The 19,185-nt window shown below is 41.1% G+C and overlaps 1 protein-coding gene across 1 annotated transcript in view; it reads right to left on the reverse strand.

The window, feature by feature from the left end:
• The window catches only part of adamts18 (ADAM metallopeptidase with thrombospondin type 1 motif, 18), a 57,057-nt gene extending 52,075 nt beyond the window's left edge, over positions 1 to 4,982 (reverse strand). Inside the window, exons 1-3 of the mRNA XM_062393005.1 lie at positions 4,956 to 4,982; positions 4,463 to 4,544; positions 2,837 to 3,150 (exon numbers count right to left, since the gene is read on the reverse strand). Coding sequence (XP_062248989.1) covers positions 2,837 to 3,150; positions 4,463 to 4,544; positions 4,956 to 4,982 — 423 coding nt within the window. The remainder of the gene's footprint in view (positions 1 to 2,836; positions 3,151 to 4,462; positions 4,545 to 4,955) is intronic.
• Between the last annotated feature and the right edge of the window lie 14,203 nt (positions 4,983 to 19,185).

Here is a 19,185-nt window from a genome sequence, read left to right on the forward strand (position 1 = left end):
GCTCATCACTGCATCCAGCAGTCTTGAATGGCTCCTTCCTCATTTGTACTTAATTCAAATATTCTGGGCTGAGGGCCAGATGCAAAGCAGGGGTTAACTGCTTTCGTTGTTGTAAGCCTTGCAGCAGACTAACAACATACACAGTGAGCTGCACTAAGAGAAAGAAACAGGCAGAGGAGGGAAAGTCAGAGAAATCACTTTTGATGCACTTTTTTGATTCACCTTTCATTTCTGTTGCTCATCTGCCAGAAATATAAAAGACATGAGTCCATTTGAACCAGCTGAGTGAACATCCAACCAGCAATGGCCCTGGAGTCCCACTTGGGAGAGGAAGAAGGAAAAAAAAAACAAGCAAAAGCTCAAGAGGAGAAGAGTAAAAAATAGATCAAAGCGTTCATCGAGGCCCATTCAAATGCAATCACGACCCAATCACATTGTGTCCTCGCAGCGCTTTTAAGAGAACGGGTCAGTGGTGTTTTATTGTGGGTGGGAGCTAGCCTAATGAAAGGGACAATGTGAAGATTAGCAGTGCCAGCCAGGCAGCTCAAACTTCACCCTGGCGTTAATTGCTGAGAACAAGAGGAGACGAAGAAGCAGGCCAAACAGAGGACAAAAGAGCAGGGCAAGAAGGGAAGGAGGAGGTAAGAGGCTGTATGAAGACTGGATGATGAATGGAGGTATGGCTTTTATGGAGTGCAGTGTGTCCATCTGGTCCAGGCTGGTGTGAATCAATCTAACAGAGTCAGTAGCTTGGTGAGCAAAGAATGAAGGCAGAGTTAAACAGTAGCTGACCTGACTCTGCTACTAGAAAAAGAAAGACAAGTAACATGTTGGTGCTATGTATTACAAACAGTAAATAACCTGCTCAATATGTCCAGCTAGGGTTAGTATGGACAGCTTTTTACCACCAACCTGTAAACAAAATGCTGAAGCCCCTTTTCAGACATGAACTCTGGCTTTTACACTTAATAATGTTGGAGGAGATTTAATTTCCATAATTGGGCCAGGTCTGGGTAGAGCATACAGAAGGCAGGATATGACATATATTCTGTTGTGGAGAGATCAGTGTATTCGTTTTTCCTGTTTGCTCTTATCGCCAAAAGCTCTCTGATTGAATTTCTTTAAAAGAAGCCTCAGTTCAATATCCCTGCACTTTCCCACTGTATTTTCACATGGACTCGACTGTCCACTGTACTCTCCCAACATTTTTTTAGGAGCTGGCGGGAAAGGATCCGGAAACTGTCTTGGACTGTCTTTGAGTTGTCACATACAGCCCCACAAGAAAATTTCAGGAAAATGTCTTAAGACATCAGTGCATGTCTGAAAGCAGCTTAATTGTAATTTTTTAATTGCCATTTTGCATGATAACACATATCTATGCGTACATTTGTCTGCTTTAGAGGTTCTGGTAACCTTTTTTGAAGCTTTTTTAGCAACAACAACAAAAGCCATCCTATTGGCCCAGCTTCCTACATTACATAGCATTTCCTATACGTACACCTTAGGGGAGAAGTCTAAATATATTTTTTTTACTTGTTCCAGCAGCAGGTTTTATAATCCATATCACTATCAAGGCATCCACAGATGTCTTCTGTCTCCCTGGAAAGATTAAATGTTTTCTTGAGGAAATATTTACAGACAGCACTGGCTATTGTCGCAGTCTGCGGAAATATTGGATTGGAACTTTAGTTTTGTTCCTGGGAAACGCTTAATGCTCCAGGCTGAAAGCAGATCTCTGAGATCACAGCTTGACGATGCAACCCACTTCAGGATAACGGTAAAAAAGATGTTACGAATTTTCCTGCTAGGGTTTTTTGAAGGGAGTGCTATGTAAGGGAAATCATGAAGTAACTTGCTACTCGGCCAATAGGCTAAACCGGTCCTAACACCAGCTCTGTAGCAAATTACAAAGAGGTTGGGGATAGTGTTTTTTATCACTCTTTATAAGAGAAATAAGCCAACTTCCCAAAAGGTGAACTACTCCTTTGAATATTCATTATTACAGTGCAAAGGTGCCTGAGGAAAAAACAGAGTTAACACTGAGCAAAATTAGCATAGATGTGTAAACGAAGGCATTGATGCATGCTTCCACAAGGCAACACAACCATTCCTGCCCTAGTAGACTGTTGTTTAATTAGTGCTGTTGTGAAAGATGGTCTGGTGAGCCCGCTAGTCCGTTAACCATGTCGCTTCCAAAACCAAAGTGAAACTAATGTAATTTCAAACAGATATTACATCACGAGGTTGACTGTTAAGGAAGTACACATTAAATCAGATCTCTCTGTGATTGACCTTTCTGATCAATAAGTTGCGTGTGTCAATAAGCAGTTGTTCTGAAGCATTTCTCTCCACCTCCTCCTTTCGTAATTATATTCTCCCTTTTCACTCCTCTCAATGTTCAAAGAAGTGGAGGACTGATGATTACCCTTATGGGTAATGGTGTCATGTTACCCGGGATTTAGGTATGAATTGGGCATACCATTTTTCATCAAAACATATGGATCATTACATTTTTGGGAATTAAGACATGGAGCTTGAGGCAGGCATCAAGTGTTAAAAAATATTCTATAAACTTTTAAGAAACTGAAAACACAACATTCCTGTTACGGGTCATTAAGCACAAAAATGGATTGGCTACACTGTCCCCTGATGTTCCTGTGGTAGTGCTGTGTTTGGTCAGTATCAATTGAATGGACAGACGGCTCCCTTCATATATATTTGGACATATCTAACGTTAAGACTTAATTAGTCCTAAGTGGTTTTGAGGTAAAATGATGTGATGTTTCAACAACCTTAGGGATGGAACACTTTTCCAAAGTTAAAGGCAGAGACTCACCAGTCCACTGCATGTTGATATTGCTGCCGAGGAGGCTGTCAGGTTACGAATAAATCCCTGATACAGGCAGTTGTGAAAGCCTTCATCCCCCATCACCGTGGCGATGCCGTTTGAGCCGAGCGTCTGCACGGTGAAGCCCGGGCCGACCACAGAGGACGGATACAGGTCCAGGTGCATATTGTGCCCGAAGGCAGAGAGCCGGTAATGCAGAGAAGAGGAGAGGGACCTCTTGCTGCGATGCCCTTGCCTGGTCACATCATGCGTCAGGTATCCCCCTTCAGAGTCCACCTCCACAGGGGTCACAAACACGTAGTCTGAAAGGCAGAGGATGGAATGGACGTCACGTTAAAAAAGGCCAAGAACAATTACTTGATACGAGATGATGGTGATGAGAATTGATAGGAACAATCCTAACTAGCATCGAGCGAGTGGAAGGGTTCACCCTGGACAGATCACAAGTGGAGAGTAACATTCACACCATATTAAAGGTCCAGTGTGAGATTTTAGGGGGATAAATTTGTATAATTGATTTATAGTATAAGGAAATGTGTTTTTGTTCGTGTATAATAAATTAAGATTTGTTGGGTTTTCTTCATCTTAGAATCAGTTGGTTGCCATCTGCAACCTGACCACTAGATGCCACTAAACCCTATACAGTCAGACAATAAAGTTAGTGGGAGCCTCAATTCTAAACACTCCTGTGTGCTTTACACTCTTATATTAATTTAAAAAAAAAAAATTGGCACTGATTTACTGACTGAAAAAAACTCCTAACATTTGCTGCACGAACATTTCTGTTGCTATTTTAGATGGATGAAGAAAATCGGATGGATACATAATCTTTAAAGGTTACTTAAGGAACTGTAAGTAGGGAACAAAACCTTTGTCTATGTTCTGCTCAATTGTAATCCAGAGTGCAGCCAGTCATATGGATCACAGATGGATTTTAACAGAACCGTTTGTGCCAACATCATACTTTCATGCATGTCAGATATGGGTCAACACTTCAAAACCTGAGGTTGTAAATTAAGAATGTCCCGATTTCATGCAGTTGTCATGGTGTTCAAGTCGAATAAAATGCTACAATTACTGCGATGTTTCAGTACAGGAGAGCAGTGAGCGTTACAGTTTTCTTTCCCATCTCTTTTCTGTGTTAATTTGGCTAAAGATATGACTTCCTGTACAATAACCATTCTCTGGTGTGCTGGCGAGAGAGGCAAGATGCTTTCTGCTCAGCCAGAGGAAAAAGTCCATCTCCCTATTTCCCTCAGCAAATCAAAGTATGTAAATCACTTCAGCTTGTTTCCTTGGTTTCTGCAGGACAAAGCAGCCAAGAGGGAATCCCTGCACTCACAGGTCTTGTCTCTATAGCCACTGCAGCAGAGTCAGCGTGTTTTAAAAAAACTTCTGCAAGGGTCCATCACATTTTTAACAGATCAGCTTCAGACCTGTCACCTCATTTGACACGGCAATATTCCTAATTGCTATATTCAAGAAGGCCTGCGCTCCCTGGTCCTTTAAACGGAATCAACAAGTGCCCTCAATGTCGTTCGCATTCTCTCTACAAACACTGGAACTGAGCCAGCTGGAAGAAACACCCACACATGTCAGAAGTCAAGCACTCACCATGATTTAATCCGTGGCTGTCGCTGGAAGAATAGCTGGCCGTAACGGTGTGGGAGGTGTGTGAGCAGTAAACGTGCAGCGTCTGGAAGAGGAAACAACATATAAGTGGACAGGTAGCAACAGGTTGCAAGCTCTGGGAGAAGTGGAGGCCAAAATAAAAGTGATAAAAGGAGCCCGTCTGTCGAAACATGACTTTAATTTGGGATGACAGTCATCTGTCTCAATTTTCACCACAAGCACCGGCTTGCTGTAAATCACGCGCTACACAAACCAACGCTCCAGAGTTGCATGTGTTGAATGTAACAGTGTGTGCATGTATAATTAAATGCCACATGCCTTGATGATATTCCAGGACAGGAGGGTGGAGAGGAGCCTGACTGAGGTGCAGCCGACCAGCGGGCTGGGTAACGTCCACATCAGAAGAAAAAGGCAATCCATGATGATGACCTGCACGCTGACACCTCCACCCCCGTTACCTCCTGGAAGAGCGCACCAGTACTAACAACCTGCGGTAACACATGATGCCGTGTGCGCGCATTGCTTGCTCTGCTGGTTCAGGTGAAGTCTGCAGGTTGCAGCAGCCGGTGGTACGCGCAGACACGGAGCGCACTCATGAGTGTGTGCGTGTGTGTGTGTGCGTGTGCGTGTGCGAGTGTGTGTGTGTGTGTGCGGAGCAGCGGCAGGCAGCGGTGTCGGTGACCGGGAGCAGCTGACTGAGCACCCGGCCCCGGCTCTGTGAGGGACGGCTTGCTGGATGGAGCACAAGTCAGCGTCCAGCAGCCAATCAGCGCGCAGCATCATTCACCACGCGCAGATACAAGAGATTCTCCTTTTGGCAGCAGTGGGACCGATGCTGCCTTCACGTGCCGCTCGTACATTTCTATCTTAAAAAGTTCCGTTAGCAAACCTGTGCGCTCGTGTAAAAATGGGTTCTGTGAGATTTTAGTGACGGAACAAAGAACAGAAAATGCAAACATCACGCAAGTGACCTCTACACTTCTATATTTTAGCCTTAAAAGTGTAATAGGATAAAATATGCATGGAAAATATATAATACAAATACTGAATTAAAACATTATTTTACATGTGCACGTTCAACTGTCTTAAGTTAAGTATTTTCTTATAGATATCACTGATGTTTATTGCCAACCATTTGAACATTATTTACTTTCACTAACCTCCATAATTCTTAAATGCATATATTGTCCTGTACGTGTGTTTTAATCTCCTGGAGCCCAATGTTTCTATCAATTTCAAAAGATGGAAACTTTATTTCGATCAATAAAGTTTCTATCTTTTACAGAAAATATTTACATTTTCTGTCACTTTTGCTTACTTACAAGTTGAGCAGTGATGTTAAATATACTTACAACAAAAGAATTTCCATTTTTAGTTTTTATAAACTTTTCACTCCACTAAATTTGACAGTTTCAATAAAAGTCTGGTTTAAGATTGTATAACTAAAGAAGCATCTGGTAAACTTTTTGTTTTATAAAGCATTTTATTTGATAGGTAGAATGTTGTACTAACGCTGTTTGCTTAGGAATATAGTTGTAATGGTTCCTTCAAAAAAACAACAAAGATGTTCAGTTTGACTTGAAGTTAAGCTTAAAAAAAAAAAGGAACTACAATTTCCCCCACTATTTCAGTTTGTAAAAATATATACTGCTTGACCAGATGGTGGTGCCATAACAAGAAATGCAGAGTTTGGGCCCAGAAGACCAGAAGCAGGAGCTCAGCGATACTTATGTCCCACAGCACTAACGAATATGCACATAGCCTAATGATTTCATCACACACTGTTTTCCCACCCTCATATTCTGTATGAAGTGTAAAAGACGATGATTAGGGATGAGAAGATTGACACCAAAGTGGCTGTCGTTTCAGACCTCATTCAAATCAGTAAATATTTTTCGGAAAGTTGTACACTTACATTTAAAAAACTGCTCTTACAAGATTTCCAGAAACCTGCAGCACAAGCACAGAAAGTTAGGAAGGAATCAATTAAAGTATTTAGTGAGATGCATTTTTACAAATTAACAGATTTTATTTTATAGATAGTTATTTTGATGATGCAATTGATATTATAGATCTCATGGTTGTTCCTCCCTCTCTGCATCAGTGAACTAGCGGAAACGGGTCTGCACGTTTTCACAGCAGTAAAAAAAGTCTTATACAACTGAAGGGCTGTTTAGCGGCTCATCAGAAAAAAACATCGTCATAAGTGAAGGCAGAAGAATCAGGGACACTGCAAAACCATGAATAAAAACAAAGGTCTTTACTGAAGTCTTTGTCAGGCTGTCACATGCACACATTTGATCAGTCTATGTGCAATGATAACTTTTGTTTCTAATGTCCTACAAATTGGCCTCAATCTCCACAAGTTTTCATTCTCAGGGCATTTTATTGTCTTCATCCTCTTCATGGTGCAGAGTTTTGCATTTGTTGTGAGCGGGCTGCACATAAACACCTGGCAGCTAAGATGCACAAAGAAGAGAGGCTGCAGATTTCCTGAATACTGCTTAAGGCTCATTATTTAACTATTCCACTATGTCATGATCATTTGCATGAGTCCCTGAAGTACTTTGAATCATTTTAGGCACCGTTTCATCTGCAGCTGTGGAACTGTCGGCAAAATGTTATATCGTCGGGGTACAAATAACATTACGTTCTCCTCACATTGTGCCAAACGCAAGGACAAATAGAAAACAACAAAGCATGTGAATAACGCTAACAACATATATGCAGGGGATATAGAACAAATAAAACAAATTTTAAGATGTTTTTAAGTTGGTTTTTTAGCAAATGGTCTTCATAAGTTACATATGAACGAAATATACACTGTATGTATGAATTCAACCTCTTTCCAGGGTTCACTCACATTACAAATCTAACATTGCTGACAGCATTTGAAGGCAGAACTATGCTTTAACCATCCAGCAGCAGTGTTCATTATTAGTTGAACTAGCCAAAATGGCTAGCTAAAGCGTTAAGGAGTCTGAGATAAATCTGACATGCTAAAGTGATGAGTCAAGTGCACTTTCCTGGTTCGTATTGTTAGAATTTGTGTGTTGTCCTGATTGTTGTGAGCAGGTGGTCCCGCAGCTGCCTGTTCCATTCCAGTGCCTGGCAAACACCTGGATAGGTTGCTGGAATGCACTGACAGACTTTCTCAGACAGCTAAAGAGAGCATGGCCCAGCTCACCACACCACACAGATATTCACACTCCGCCGAGCATAATAAGGCTTCTCACAGTTCACGCCAGCTTTTCTGCTGGAGCACAAAGTGCTTCAGGAATAAAGCATCACCTTAATGACCCCACAATCTTCTCATGGGCCCTACAAATGTCTCCACAACTTAATCATGTATTTAAAGGAAATTTACAAAATCAGCCTTCATGGCATTTTTTTTAATCACACATCTATAACACAATATACAACAATAAATGCATGATGTGCTACAGGGACACTGTGGGGACAGCTTCATGCATTCTTACTGATAGTATTATATACAGGATGGAGTTTGTATGGTGGCTGTTTTCAGACATGAACTCTAGGGTGACCGCACAATTGGGTTTGGACTTTCTCCTGAGATTTCCTTTCAGACATGAACAGGAGCTCCGCTGCTCAGATGTGTTAACAACAACACAGACATCTCCGTAGTGTTCAGGTGAGGGCTTATGCAGCAGGCAGGGACAGGATATAACATATTAATTCCGATGTAGAGATCACACGTTTTTGTTTACAGCACATCAATATCGGCCATTATCACCAAAAGCTGTCTCGACATCTTCATCAGTGTCTTCTACGTGTGTGGCACTGCTTTATCATCTTGAGATATTTGTATTGTTTTCATATTTGTCATTTTTATATCTATCACGTGTTAGAAACATCCCCAACACGCCCATTCGCTAATGGTGAATCCTGTGGAAGATCTCTGCTGTATCCTCACATTGGCTCATTCTGAAATTCTCTAGAGTTTTTACAAGGGGGCTGGATGGAGGAACTCAGGAGAAGTTGTGTAGGCTCTCAATCAGACATTTGCCTTCTCGCATACAGCCACTTCAAAGAATGTCATGAGATCATCTGGAGTTCAGTTCATGTCTGAAATCAGCCTATGTAGGATACAGCATGCCGTTTTACTGGACTTATATTTCAGTCTCCTTGAACAATTCTACTACATAATCAAAGGTATAGTGAAGTAGAATATATAGTGTATAGCTTTTTAATATCAGCTCTAATTTTCTTCCTTGCTTCATTTATTTGTACTTTTATAAGTACAAGATGCAGGACATCAGTCTCAGCACAGGCTGCTAAGAAGTTAAAGGGAATATTCTGGTTGAGCACATGCCAACAGCACATGGAGAATCCAGAACTTCAAGCTTGAAAGCAAGTGAAATTACTTTATAATGTAGCAAATGGGCCACTGTCTGTTTTTGAGATTTCTTGTGTAGCCAATTGTAGTAACACACAACCTGTTGCTGTAAGCATCCCAAACAGGCTGCACATTCCACTTTGCATGCCAAAGCATGCAGGACACATAATCATAGCATCCTGCACATTAAGGCAGCAGTATGGTGGGGGAGCTGCAGATCAAACATTAATATTACTAGCTTAAAAGTTAGATACATTGTTTTACTAAACAACAGATTTTAATCTAAATTTATTTTACATAAACCACATTTTGTTTGGTACTCAGATGTGTTCCAGCAAAGGACCCTCCACACCCACACGTTTCATCCTTAATATTTGTTTTGAGCAGCAGAGCCAGAGCCAAAAGCTTTGACATTGTCATCTTGAAAGTTTGCAGAACTGCACTTTGTTCCCAGGGGGGGGGTTTAGGAGTCACTAGCATGTACATAAATGCATCAGTGAACAGGGTGGTTAACGCTACCCTTTATCACAGGCTGTTGATGTGTTGTTTTCTTTCAAATAGGCTACCTTTATAGGAAAGTATGCATACACGACCTGAGCATGGACCAGGCGGGTTCGTACAAGAATCTTTAAATAATATTCAGGTTTGGGTCAGGTTCGGTCATGTTGGCTCAGCATTCTACTAGATCGTCTTATACTGCTCATGCCTATAATTGGGGAAACATCAAACTCCGGGCTCGATACATAAAACAGAATGCCTCCGAGGTTCATATCAGGCTTTGGGGGTTCAGGCAGAAGATAGTCCCAAAAAAATAGTGAAAGCTGAAAATAATGAGAATGTAAAATTGAACTACCGTTTTGGGTCACTGATAAGCAGTGTGTTAGAAAAAAAAATAGAGTGAATGGTTTCTCTCTCTCCTGATAGAAGATGTCATACAATGGCACAAACCTCTTCATGGGAATAGACGTCCATATGATTTTATACCTTATTATAGTGTCTGCTTGTTATGTAGATATAAGATGCAATTTTGGTGGCCATGTTCTCAGCCTCAGTGTTAGTGGAAGTGTCAGTGATTTGAGGTTGCTGGAAAATTTGTTGCACTGTACTTTGGAGGGTAATTGCGCTGTCATCTGCACATTCAGAGGTAGAGTTACTGAAGAAACTCAACCACAGCGGTTCCTCAGTTCACAGCGATGGTCCCGTAAGCTTGTCCATGTTTGACACTCCAGCTGACTACCTGATTACTCTGCGTTGGGCCCACCTATTGGTTTCCATGTCCAGAGCCAAACCGAAACATACAACATTGAAAATGCACAAGTGGAAAGACTTGTGGCCTCAGAGGCCGATGTGGTTATTGTCCTTTGTTTCTTGCCTTTTCTCCCACACTGCTGATTGGTTTCTCTCAGCATCTCTCCCTCTGAAAATGGATTTGATCTGTCATGATGGCTGCAGATGTTTTTAAATCGGAACAGTGTTACACGCCGCTGCACCACAGCTCGTCGCACCATGCCAGTGTTGACAGACGAAGTGCTTATTTATGGCGAGCTAAACCAACTGTCAGGAGCCCTTAGCAGGATCTCCCTCTCTTGCTTACTCTCTCACAAGGTCTCTCCTTCAGTTGTGTTGTTGAGTAACCAGGGCCTGTCAAGCCAGTCCGTTGTTTGTTTCCACAAAAGCAATACAACGGATCTAGTTGCAGCTGGAAATATAAGCAATTGGGTTGTCCGGCCAGCGATGGAAATAGACCGTAGGATTTAGAGACCACACTGAGATGAGATCTATCCCCTACACCTTCTGTCCTGGGAACCGCACGTGAGAGGAACCAGAGTCAAAGACCCTTTGACAAGTCGATGGTATCTTAGAACTCGTAGACTGCAATAATATACCTCCACAGACATAATGTGTTTGAACTCAATGGGTAAGAGCATATGCATGGCATGAAAACACTTATTTACAAGGTGGTTCTCAAAGCAGTTTATCGTGAGGGTGAATATGGTTTGCTTGACCCTGTGCTACTTCACTTTAAACTTGCTGCTGCTTCATTGAATTTACAGTGAACATTTTTAATTCTCGATCTACTCCAAGTGTGATTATTTATCAGCCTCTGTCTTGACAACCACGGTGCCCAGTGGATGACTCCCAGTGACTTTGATGTACCGCTCATTTTGCATCTCGCGCCACTGACATGTTCTCACTTATCCTGTGAAATATCTCAACATCTGCTGCAGGGATAGACACAAGATTTTGCACAGATGTTCATAGTCCCCTGACGATTAATCCAAATGACTCTGGAGATCCCCTTACCTTTCTTCTAGTGCCAGGACGAGCTTAAAATATCAATATCCTCTTTCCTAGTGTTGTGTCTGAATGTCATCAAAAACACAATGACAGTAAGAATTACATTCCTCTCCTATAACTGGAGTATTTTTCGTCTCATTCAGTTTTGTGAAGGAATACAATTTACTTAGTGCTAACAAGCAACCCACCGAAGGAACAATATGCAATGTATTTTTAGGAGGTTCAGGCATCTGATCAGGATGCCCCCTGGTGACGCATTCCACTGGAGGTTTTCCAGGCCTATCTGACTGGTATGAGGCCCCAGGTAGACCCAGAACATGCTGGAGATACAATACAGTATATCTCATCTGGCCTGTGAACCCCTCAGGGTCCCTCGGGAGAGGCTAGAGAACGTTGCCTGTGAGAGGGACATTTGAAAAACCTTGTTTAACCTACTTACTGTCTCAGATGCTGCAGGTTATCCCCACATTCACAGTCCTGAGTGGATCCTTGGTTCAGGGGATGAGCTGGGCCCCAGTTGCATCACTCATCAGCATTTATACATTCTTAAAACCCCTGCACCACTGAGTTACCCATGGAAGATCCCTCTCATCCAAGGTTGAGTCTAGTGCTGGAGAAAGTAGGTACATGCTGTTTCTAATTAGATGCTGGGCCTATTTACTGAACAGTCAAACACTTGAGTGAAGCCCTAAGAGGAGCAAGCTGTTACCTCAAAAATATGTCAGCCTTTCCCCTGATTTCTCCGCTTTTAACTTTGCTTTTGTTTGTATGTTTTGCCTGTCATGTGGCACTGCATTTTCCAGCATGAGCTCCAGATTGTAAAAACTCTCCTCTCTCCTGTCCTTGCCTCTCTGCCTCTATCTGGTCCTCGTTTCAGACCGTATAATTTCCCTACTGCCCGTATCCGTGGGACGTTTTTGGAGCAAATCTCTGTTTCTATTACCAGGATTATTTTTGGCTGTGTCAGCCACAGCAGCAAGCATCTGTTTGCCTGTCACTCTCGTTTTGTCCTTTTGCGGCTCTGTGTGATCAGTACTTCCATGAGGACACCCAGAGTGCAGGCTAACCACGCACAGGACATATGTGCTTGTATCAGTTTTAATCCGTGTCCATGCCAACATGCCTGAAACGCACATCACATGGACACTCACGTACACTGGGCCTGTGCGTGTCAGTATAAACAGGAAGGCAGGCACTTGCTGTTGTACACAGATTGCTCAAATAATCGCTAGTCTCCTACGCATGTAAACAGTTGTTTCATTGTAAAATACAGAATTTAACTGCACAACAGCAATTCCTAGACAACCGGGTCAGTAACACTTGTAATCGATTATCCATATTTGCATTCTACACTGGTTGCCGAGGCTGATGCTGGTTGTATTCTTCTCGATGGGGGTCAGGTGATAGGGGCAAAACGAATCAGCAAAGGCTATATGATGACCAAAAAAAACAATCAGCAAGCAGTTGTCATTGTTTCAAAATATCTCAATTTCTGTCCATCAAAATTAAATTACAGCCAGAGAAACTAAAAACTAAAACAGGTCCAGCAGACCAATCACAGCCTTGTGGGCTGAGTGAGCTTGCGGAACTTTGCCGTAAATTTTAGAAAAGGGGGTCGACACCCGTCAGCACGTAAGGAGGGATACATAAGCACGTAAGGGACCCGGAAGGGCTCTTGCGCTTACGGGCCCGTGAAAACGCAGAAGCATGTTTCAGGCTTTAGTCAGTGTCATTAATGGCCTCACCTTGTCTGGCTCTTCTGCTGCCAGACCTTCTGGCACTATTTGGTAGTTTTGCGTATATATATTTCTTTTCAATAGGGGGATTCTTTTGTCAGTTTTCTTTTAAAGAAAACCATAAAACTAGTAATTTTTCTATTATTGTCTACAAAATGATGCATTACACCAGTTAAGTCTTTTTTATCAGTGAACTCATTCATCCATTTGTACCCTGCTCTGTTGTTAAATGTCTTGGGTTTCACATAATGTGACCATAATGACTTAAAAAGATGCTTCTCTTGAAACCCTGTATTTAAAGAGTTGGAACATCTAAAGAATATTTACAAAAAGGAAATGACAGTTATAATCATCTCACAGCTTGCCACTGGGAAGAAAAATTAGGTATATGCATATCCAAGTGTGTGTGTGTGTGTGTGTTAGTCTAGTGGGATTTCCCCACTTTCACTTTGAAGTCAAAGGGATCATTACATGAAAAGGGAGATGTCATCAGTTGTCAGCCAGGTGCCAGGAGTCAACAGAGAGCCAGAGAGATCATTTCCTATCCCATCAGCACCTGGGATTTCTGTCTTTGATGACGACAAGTGGGCCCGTGCCAGTGAGGGTGCAAAGGAGTGTGTGTGTGTGTGTGTGTGTGTTTTTTTCATGTGTCTTTGTTACCAGGCAGAACTAAAGCCTGCTGCCCATATGGCACTGCAAGAGAGTATTTTCAGATTCACTTCGTCACTGGTGAAATTTCATTAACAGAAAATCAAATGAATGTGGGTAAACCCTTGTTCTAATTAGTGTCTCAGTCTAGAAAGCTTTCCCAATCCACATGACAAATAAAGAGGAAACTTGGTGTAGAGCATATTTCCGTCAGTCGCAACAGGCTTTGTCTATATAATTGTTTCCTAAAGTACTTTGTAACACTGTTTTGACAAGTGATGGATTAGTAAAGGCTGATGTAATAAAAGTAAGAACAGTAAATCAATGGCAAGTCATTCGATGTGCATCATGTTGTTAATTTTTAACTCAATTCAAAGACACAAGGTCCATTTTCATTTTTATGACTAATATGTTTTATTTGTTGTCTGAGACTGGCGGGGCTTATAATGAATATGACATGAACAATAAATGAAACAGGACAGTGGCTTTTGCAAAAGGTAATTTTATATTAAATAATTGTTTAAATGTCGTTTTCCTCAAGTCTATGAAGCACTTTAGCATCTTGTAGTTCATCGTTTGGGTTGAAAGGCATGCTAATGACTTTCAGCTAAATACATGGACTCACCCTCACGATGCTATTGTGTCAATGTCAATTTTATATAGCACATTTAAAACAACTTGGTTGACCAAAGTGCTTCACAGGTGTAAAGATGCAACAAGAGGACAGTAACAAGTAACATACAGCTCCTTAACTGGAGTGTGCGTATGGAGAAGTTTGGCTAAGTAGGGCGGTGCCAGTCTGTTTAGGGATGAAAAAGTTGACGGTAAGATTTAAAAATCTTAGCAAAAAAGAAGCCAGGATAGTTGAGTGGTTGTTATATAGGTATAATAATGTTTACAGGTATAATGTGTATCATGCTCACCATTTTGGTTAAATATGTTAGCAAGCTAACATTAGTGAATTTATAATCGAGAATTTGATTCATCGGTTTAACAAACATGCGCACAAGGAAAGTGATGTGAAGTATTTTAGTGTTTTAGACCCCTATGTGATGTCATGGTTCGTACTTTGCAAATGTAGTTTTCTAGGAAAAGCGATGACGAAATAATGAATTTATTCATCAGTTCAACATTTATCGGATACAAATTGTGGGGTGATATAACTCTTGTTGAAATGCAGCTGAAAGCCGATGTGATAAAGGAGAAATGCAAAATAAAGGTCTGGGAAACCAAACAAAGTAAGAATCATAAATCCAAATAAATTTAAGTCAGCAATGCTGAACAGGAATTTAAGTCCGAAGACCGAACGTTAAATAGGAAGGGTGTCGAATGAGGGATGTATAATGTAAGAAATAAGTAAGAGGTCAGCAAAGGACCAGACTTAGATAAAAGATTATTCGACCAAAGAAAACTATTTAGATCCAAAGACTTAACTGTTAAATTCAAAAAGGAATTATAAGGTCCGACGACCGAACATAAATTAAGGTCCAATGACTGAAGGTAAAATAGAGCACTGCAATGGATATGTCATGAAGACCTTGAATGCAATTAGTGTTCGGAGTGACCAAATGTGATGATCTGAGGAAAGTGCATGTTAAAAATGGAAAGTTGCTTTTGTTACCAGGACAACCAAAGCCAATGAGTGATATAGTGCAAGTTGAATGAGGGAAGTAAATGTAGAACTAAAAAAAAGGTCAGCAAAGGACCAAACTTGAATAAAAGGTCATCCTGGACAAATATTAAGGTCTGAAGACAAAATTCTATAAAATGCCAGAAGAAATTTAAGGTCGTAGGACCGAAAATAAATTAAAGTCTGCATGATGATCAGAAATGATGGTTCAAAAACTGAACAGAAGATGAAGTGCACAATGCATATGTAGGGATGACCATATGCAGTCCTAACACCATGGAGAAATGAAGACCTTGTATGGAATAGGTCTGGAAAATTAGTGAAGATCTGAAGAAAGTGCATTTTGATAATAGAAAATGTTGCTTATATTTCTAGCACAATCAGAGTTTTTTTTTTGGTCCTTTGTGGCCTTGAACAGGTTCGGGCGGGGCAGCCGGCTGTGGTCGCTTGATTGTGCTCACGATGGGCTCTGCGATATATATATCGATTAACAGCTTTTAACAGATACCATTTTATTTTAATCTAGAACGGTCATTTTAACTAACTTCACCGACAGTTTTATTTTTGCATTGACCAGGTGTGGAGGTATGAATGTAGAGTAAGATTTGAACTTCTCTCCGAAGCTCCATTTTCTATTCTTCACAGGTTTAGTGTCTATCACCTTTTTGTGTGTAATGACCCACATTTATTGTAGGAGAGACTGTCACAAGCTTTCCTCCCTTTTCCCCTATTTTATGGTTAATTCAACAGACCTTTAAGGCCTAATAACAGGCATAATCTTTTCCTACGGATTTGGTTGGATAACACATTGCATCTAGCCCCTGAAGATGCTTGCTCATTGTCTCGAATGGCACCGTGTCATCTCCAGACTGTCACTGACACAATAGTGCAATGTAACAGAAGTATGGTAGTGGATTAATGGCATATCTACAGTGCTGCTGGAATTTAGAAAACATCTATTTAGGAGACAGGACAGAAATTAACAGCCTGATGTCACTTCTACTTTAAATACAGTACACAAAGTAAAAATTCTTTTCAACCACAAAACCAGGTTGGACTGACTCACTATTTTCCTTTTGAAGGAAAGTCTTGAAAATCAGAAAATAATCACTTCAGTGCCCACATAGACACAGTTTACTATTTTTAGATGAAATGAAGAGAAAACTGGAAAAAACATACCCATTTGTAAACCAGGTATTGTCAAGGGTACTGTACATGTGTTTGATATTACGATTAAGATTAAGATGCATTTATTAGTCATAACATGCAAACACATGCACAGACATGCAAAGGCACACTCATGCAGGTAGGGAAATTTAACTTCTGCTTTTGACCCATCTGGTGCAGGACACACAGAGCAGTGAGCGACCATGTACGGTGCTCGGGGAGCAGATGTTGGTGGAGTAAGGTGCCTTGCTCAGGGGCACTAGACAGGGTAGGGAGACTCTTGGATTTTTGGACAGATCAATCCAGGTTTGTCTTTTTGTTGTTTCTCCATGGAGTCGAACCAGAGACGAACCAGAGACCTTCTCTGCCCATAGTCCAAGTTTCTGCCACTAGACCACTGTCCTCACACACACACACACACACAGTTCACACAGTCTTTCAAAAGATGACTCAGAAGTCTGTGGCCAACTCTCCTTCTCAGTGATGAGTAGGATGATGGTAAGGCTGAAAGGTTTAAACTATGCCAATGAAAGAGAATCCAAGCAGCTTTCTACCCCTCCCCTCACTCACTCTCCTGTGTAAATAGGAAGCCCTTTATAAAACTTTTATCGGACTAAAGTATTTATAAGGTCTAATTCTTTGATACCTCAATATTCCTCGACAAAAAGGCAAGTCTGAGCCAGATATACTAGGAGGCCGATTGGCTTGAAGGACCAGTAGCTTTTAACTTACACAGGGGAGTTTGCCCTGCTTTCATACACTCACTAAATGGCTGACGTTTTCCTGGGTTTTTCCAGAGGGTCCAAGTCAGTTGCTCTGGATATTTTCTGGAACTTTCCCTGTGTCTGGAAAGATTCACTGCAAACAGGTGAGCATGATAATGAAGTGCGGCAGGATGCAAAACTGCAAATTTAAAAAGAAATACAAATAACTAAATTTTTACAGACATTTTTCTGGAGAGAAAAACGTATGGGACATTTTACTTTTCATCAATCAAACAATAAAGGTTTATCACCTGTTTTGTGGTTGTATTTGCATGACTAAATAGGAAGTTCCCCATCTGTGTGTACGTCTGTGTTTGTGTGTGCACGGGTGTCCACTAAAGAGAAAGGGTAAGAGAGTAATTGCGCGTACACATATGTAAGCGGAGCAGCATTAACTCATCGCATTTCCTGCTGGAACTGCAGGTAAAGAATAACAGAGGGCGTTTGTTTTGTGTCACATGGCGCCCTGGCGGCTGCAGATACCTGCTTAATGGCTTCACACAGACAAAGAGTTGCAGGCGTCAGGTGACAGGTGCTAAAAAGAGCTAATGTTTGGCAAAACCTCCCTGTCAGCACTATTCCATTCATATCTAGGTCTTTTCAGGCCTCTGAAGTAGACTGCTTTCCTGTTAAGAGGCCTTCAGGTTACAGAAGAACACCATATCAGTGTGAGCAGCACTTATAACACACCTGATTGTGGGACGCAAACATGGCAGAAATTAACATCGAGGATAGGGAATAAAAAACAAGTTAAAGTGTGTTATTGGTTGGTCAGGTTTGCTCCAACACTTTTCGAACATCTTGATGAGGTGTGAAGGATCATATTTTTTGCGAATAATTTTTGGAACACTGATTGTACAGCAGATGGACAGATGGATAACAGTTAGTGAGAGAGGTGACTTTACCATAAGCTGCACTATTTTAACAGGTACTGGTGAAAGAAAAACTAACACTGGTTGACTACTTAAATGACAAAGACAGCTGAAGAGCAGTCTGATTACAGAATCAACATTAAAATGGGTGCATTAGCTAGCCATTACCTTCATCAAACCCATCAATTATGATAGATCATATGTCAGTATGAGCAAAATGACTCCTGTAACCAAAGCTGCATAAACATGACATGATCCTAGATTTATGTAACAACAGGGCCTCATCAAGTATCACCAGCCATCTATACAAGCCACCAGCTGAGCGCAAAATGCTGTAAAGCAAAGCTAAAGATTGTTTTACCAATCTACCCATATATTTAAAAAAGGCAACAACTCAAAGTGTAGAGAAACATTATATGATAAAGACCATTAAAATGTATTACTGAAATAGGAGATGAAGCTTTAGCATGAGAGAAGTATCATGTAAAGGAAAAGAGTGGAAGCTTAGCCAAACTGGTGGCACACAGAGGTAGTGAACAGTTACTGGGGTCATCATTTAGAGTAAGATGTGTTAGAGGCCATATCTCTGTCCTCTCTGTCGTTGTGTATTCAAACTTGTTCTACAGGCAGAGGGTGTTTTTCATTAGAACAGCATATCCTAAAGTAAGACCATTACTAAAGCTATCTGACCTGTCCTCGGCAAGGAACTTTTGACTTGTGCTGTGAAAGTACCAAGGAGAAAAAGAGCAGATGGGTCTGGACAGATGAATGTCAAACCGCTGCTCTTACAACCACAAATTATATATAAGTTCTTGAAAGCCTATGCCACACACACAAGCTTCAAGATGTGTCTCTTCAGACTAGAGACAAGATGTTTCCATATAATAATGAGATTAAAAAGAAGTATTCTAAAAGGGTCTACTTTTAGAACATGCTCCAACAACAAATATATGGTGTGGAAGTTAAAAGGATGTTTTATGAAGCTGAAAATTAGTCCAAAGTGTTAGCACACCTTGCTAAGGTAGAAAACGATTAGCCCTAATAAAGGGAACTTTAGAAATTACAATTTGTCTCAAAGGCCTCAACAAGAGAAAGGAAAAACGACCAAAAAAACATAGAAACCTCAGATTGAGCCATATGTGAGGGATCCCTCTTCCAGGCAATAGTTGCCGTTTGTAGATGAACACGTGGAATGGTGTGGTGTGTGTCAATGTGTGAAGTGATTAAACATTG

Source organism: Platichthys flesus, chromosome 1, assembly GCF_949316205.1.
Source record: "Platichthys flesus chromosome 1, fPlaFle2.1, whole genome shotgun sequence".
Classification (NCBI taxonomy): domain Eukaryota; kingdom Metazoa; phylum Chordata; class Actinopteri; order Pleuronectiformes; family Pleuronectidae; genus Platichthys; species Platichthys flesus.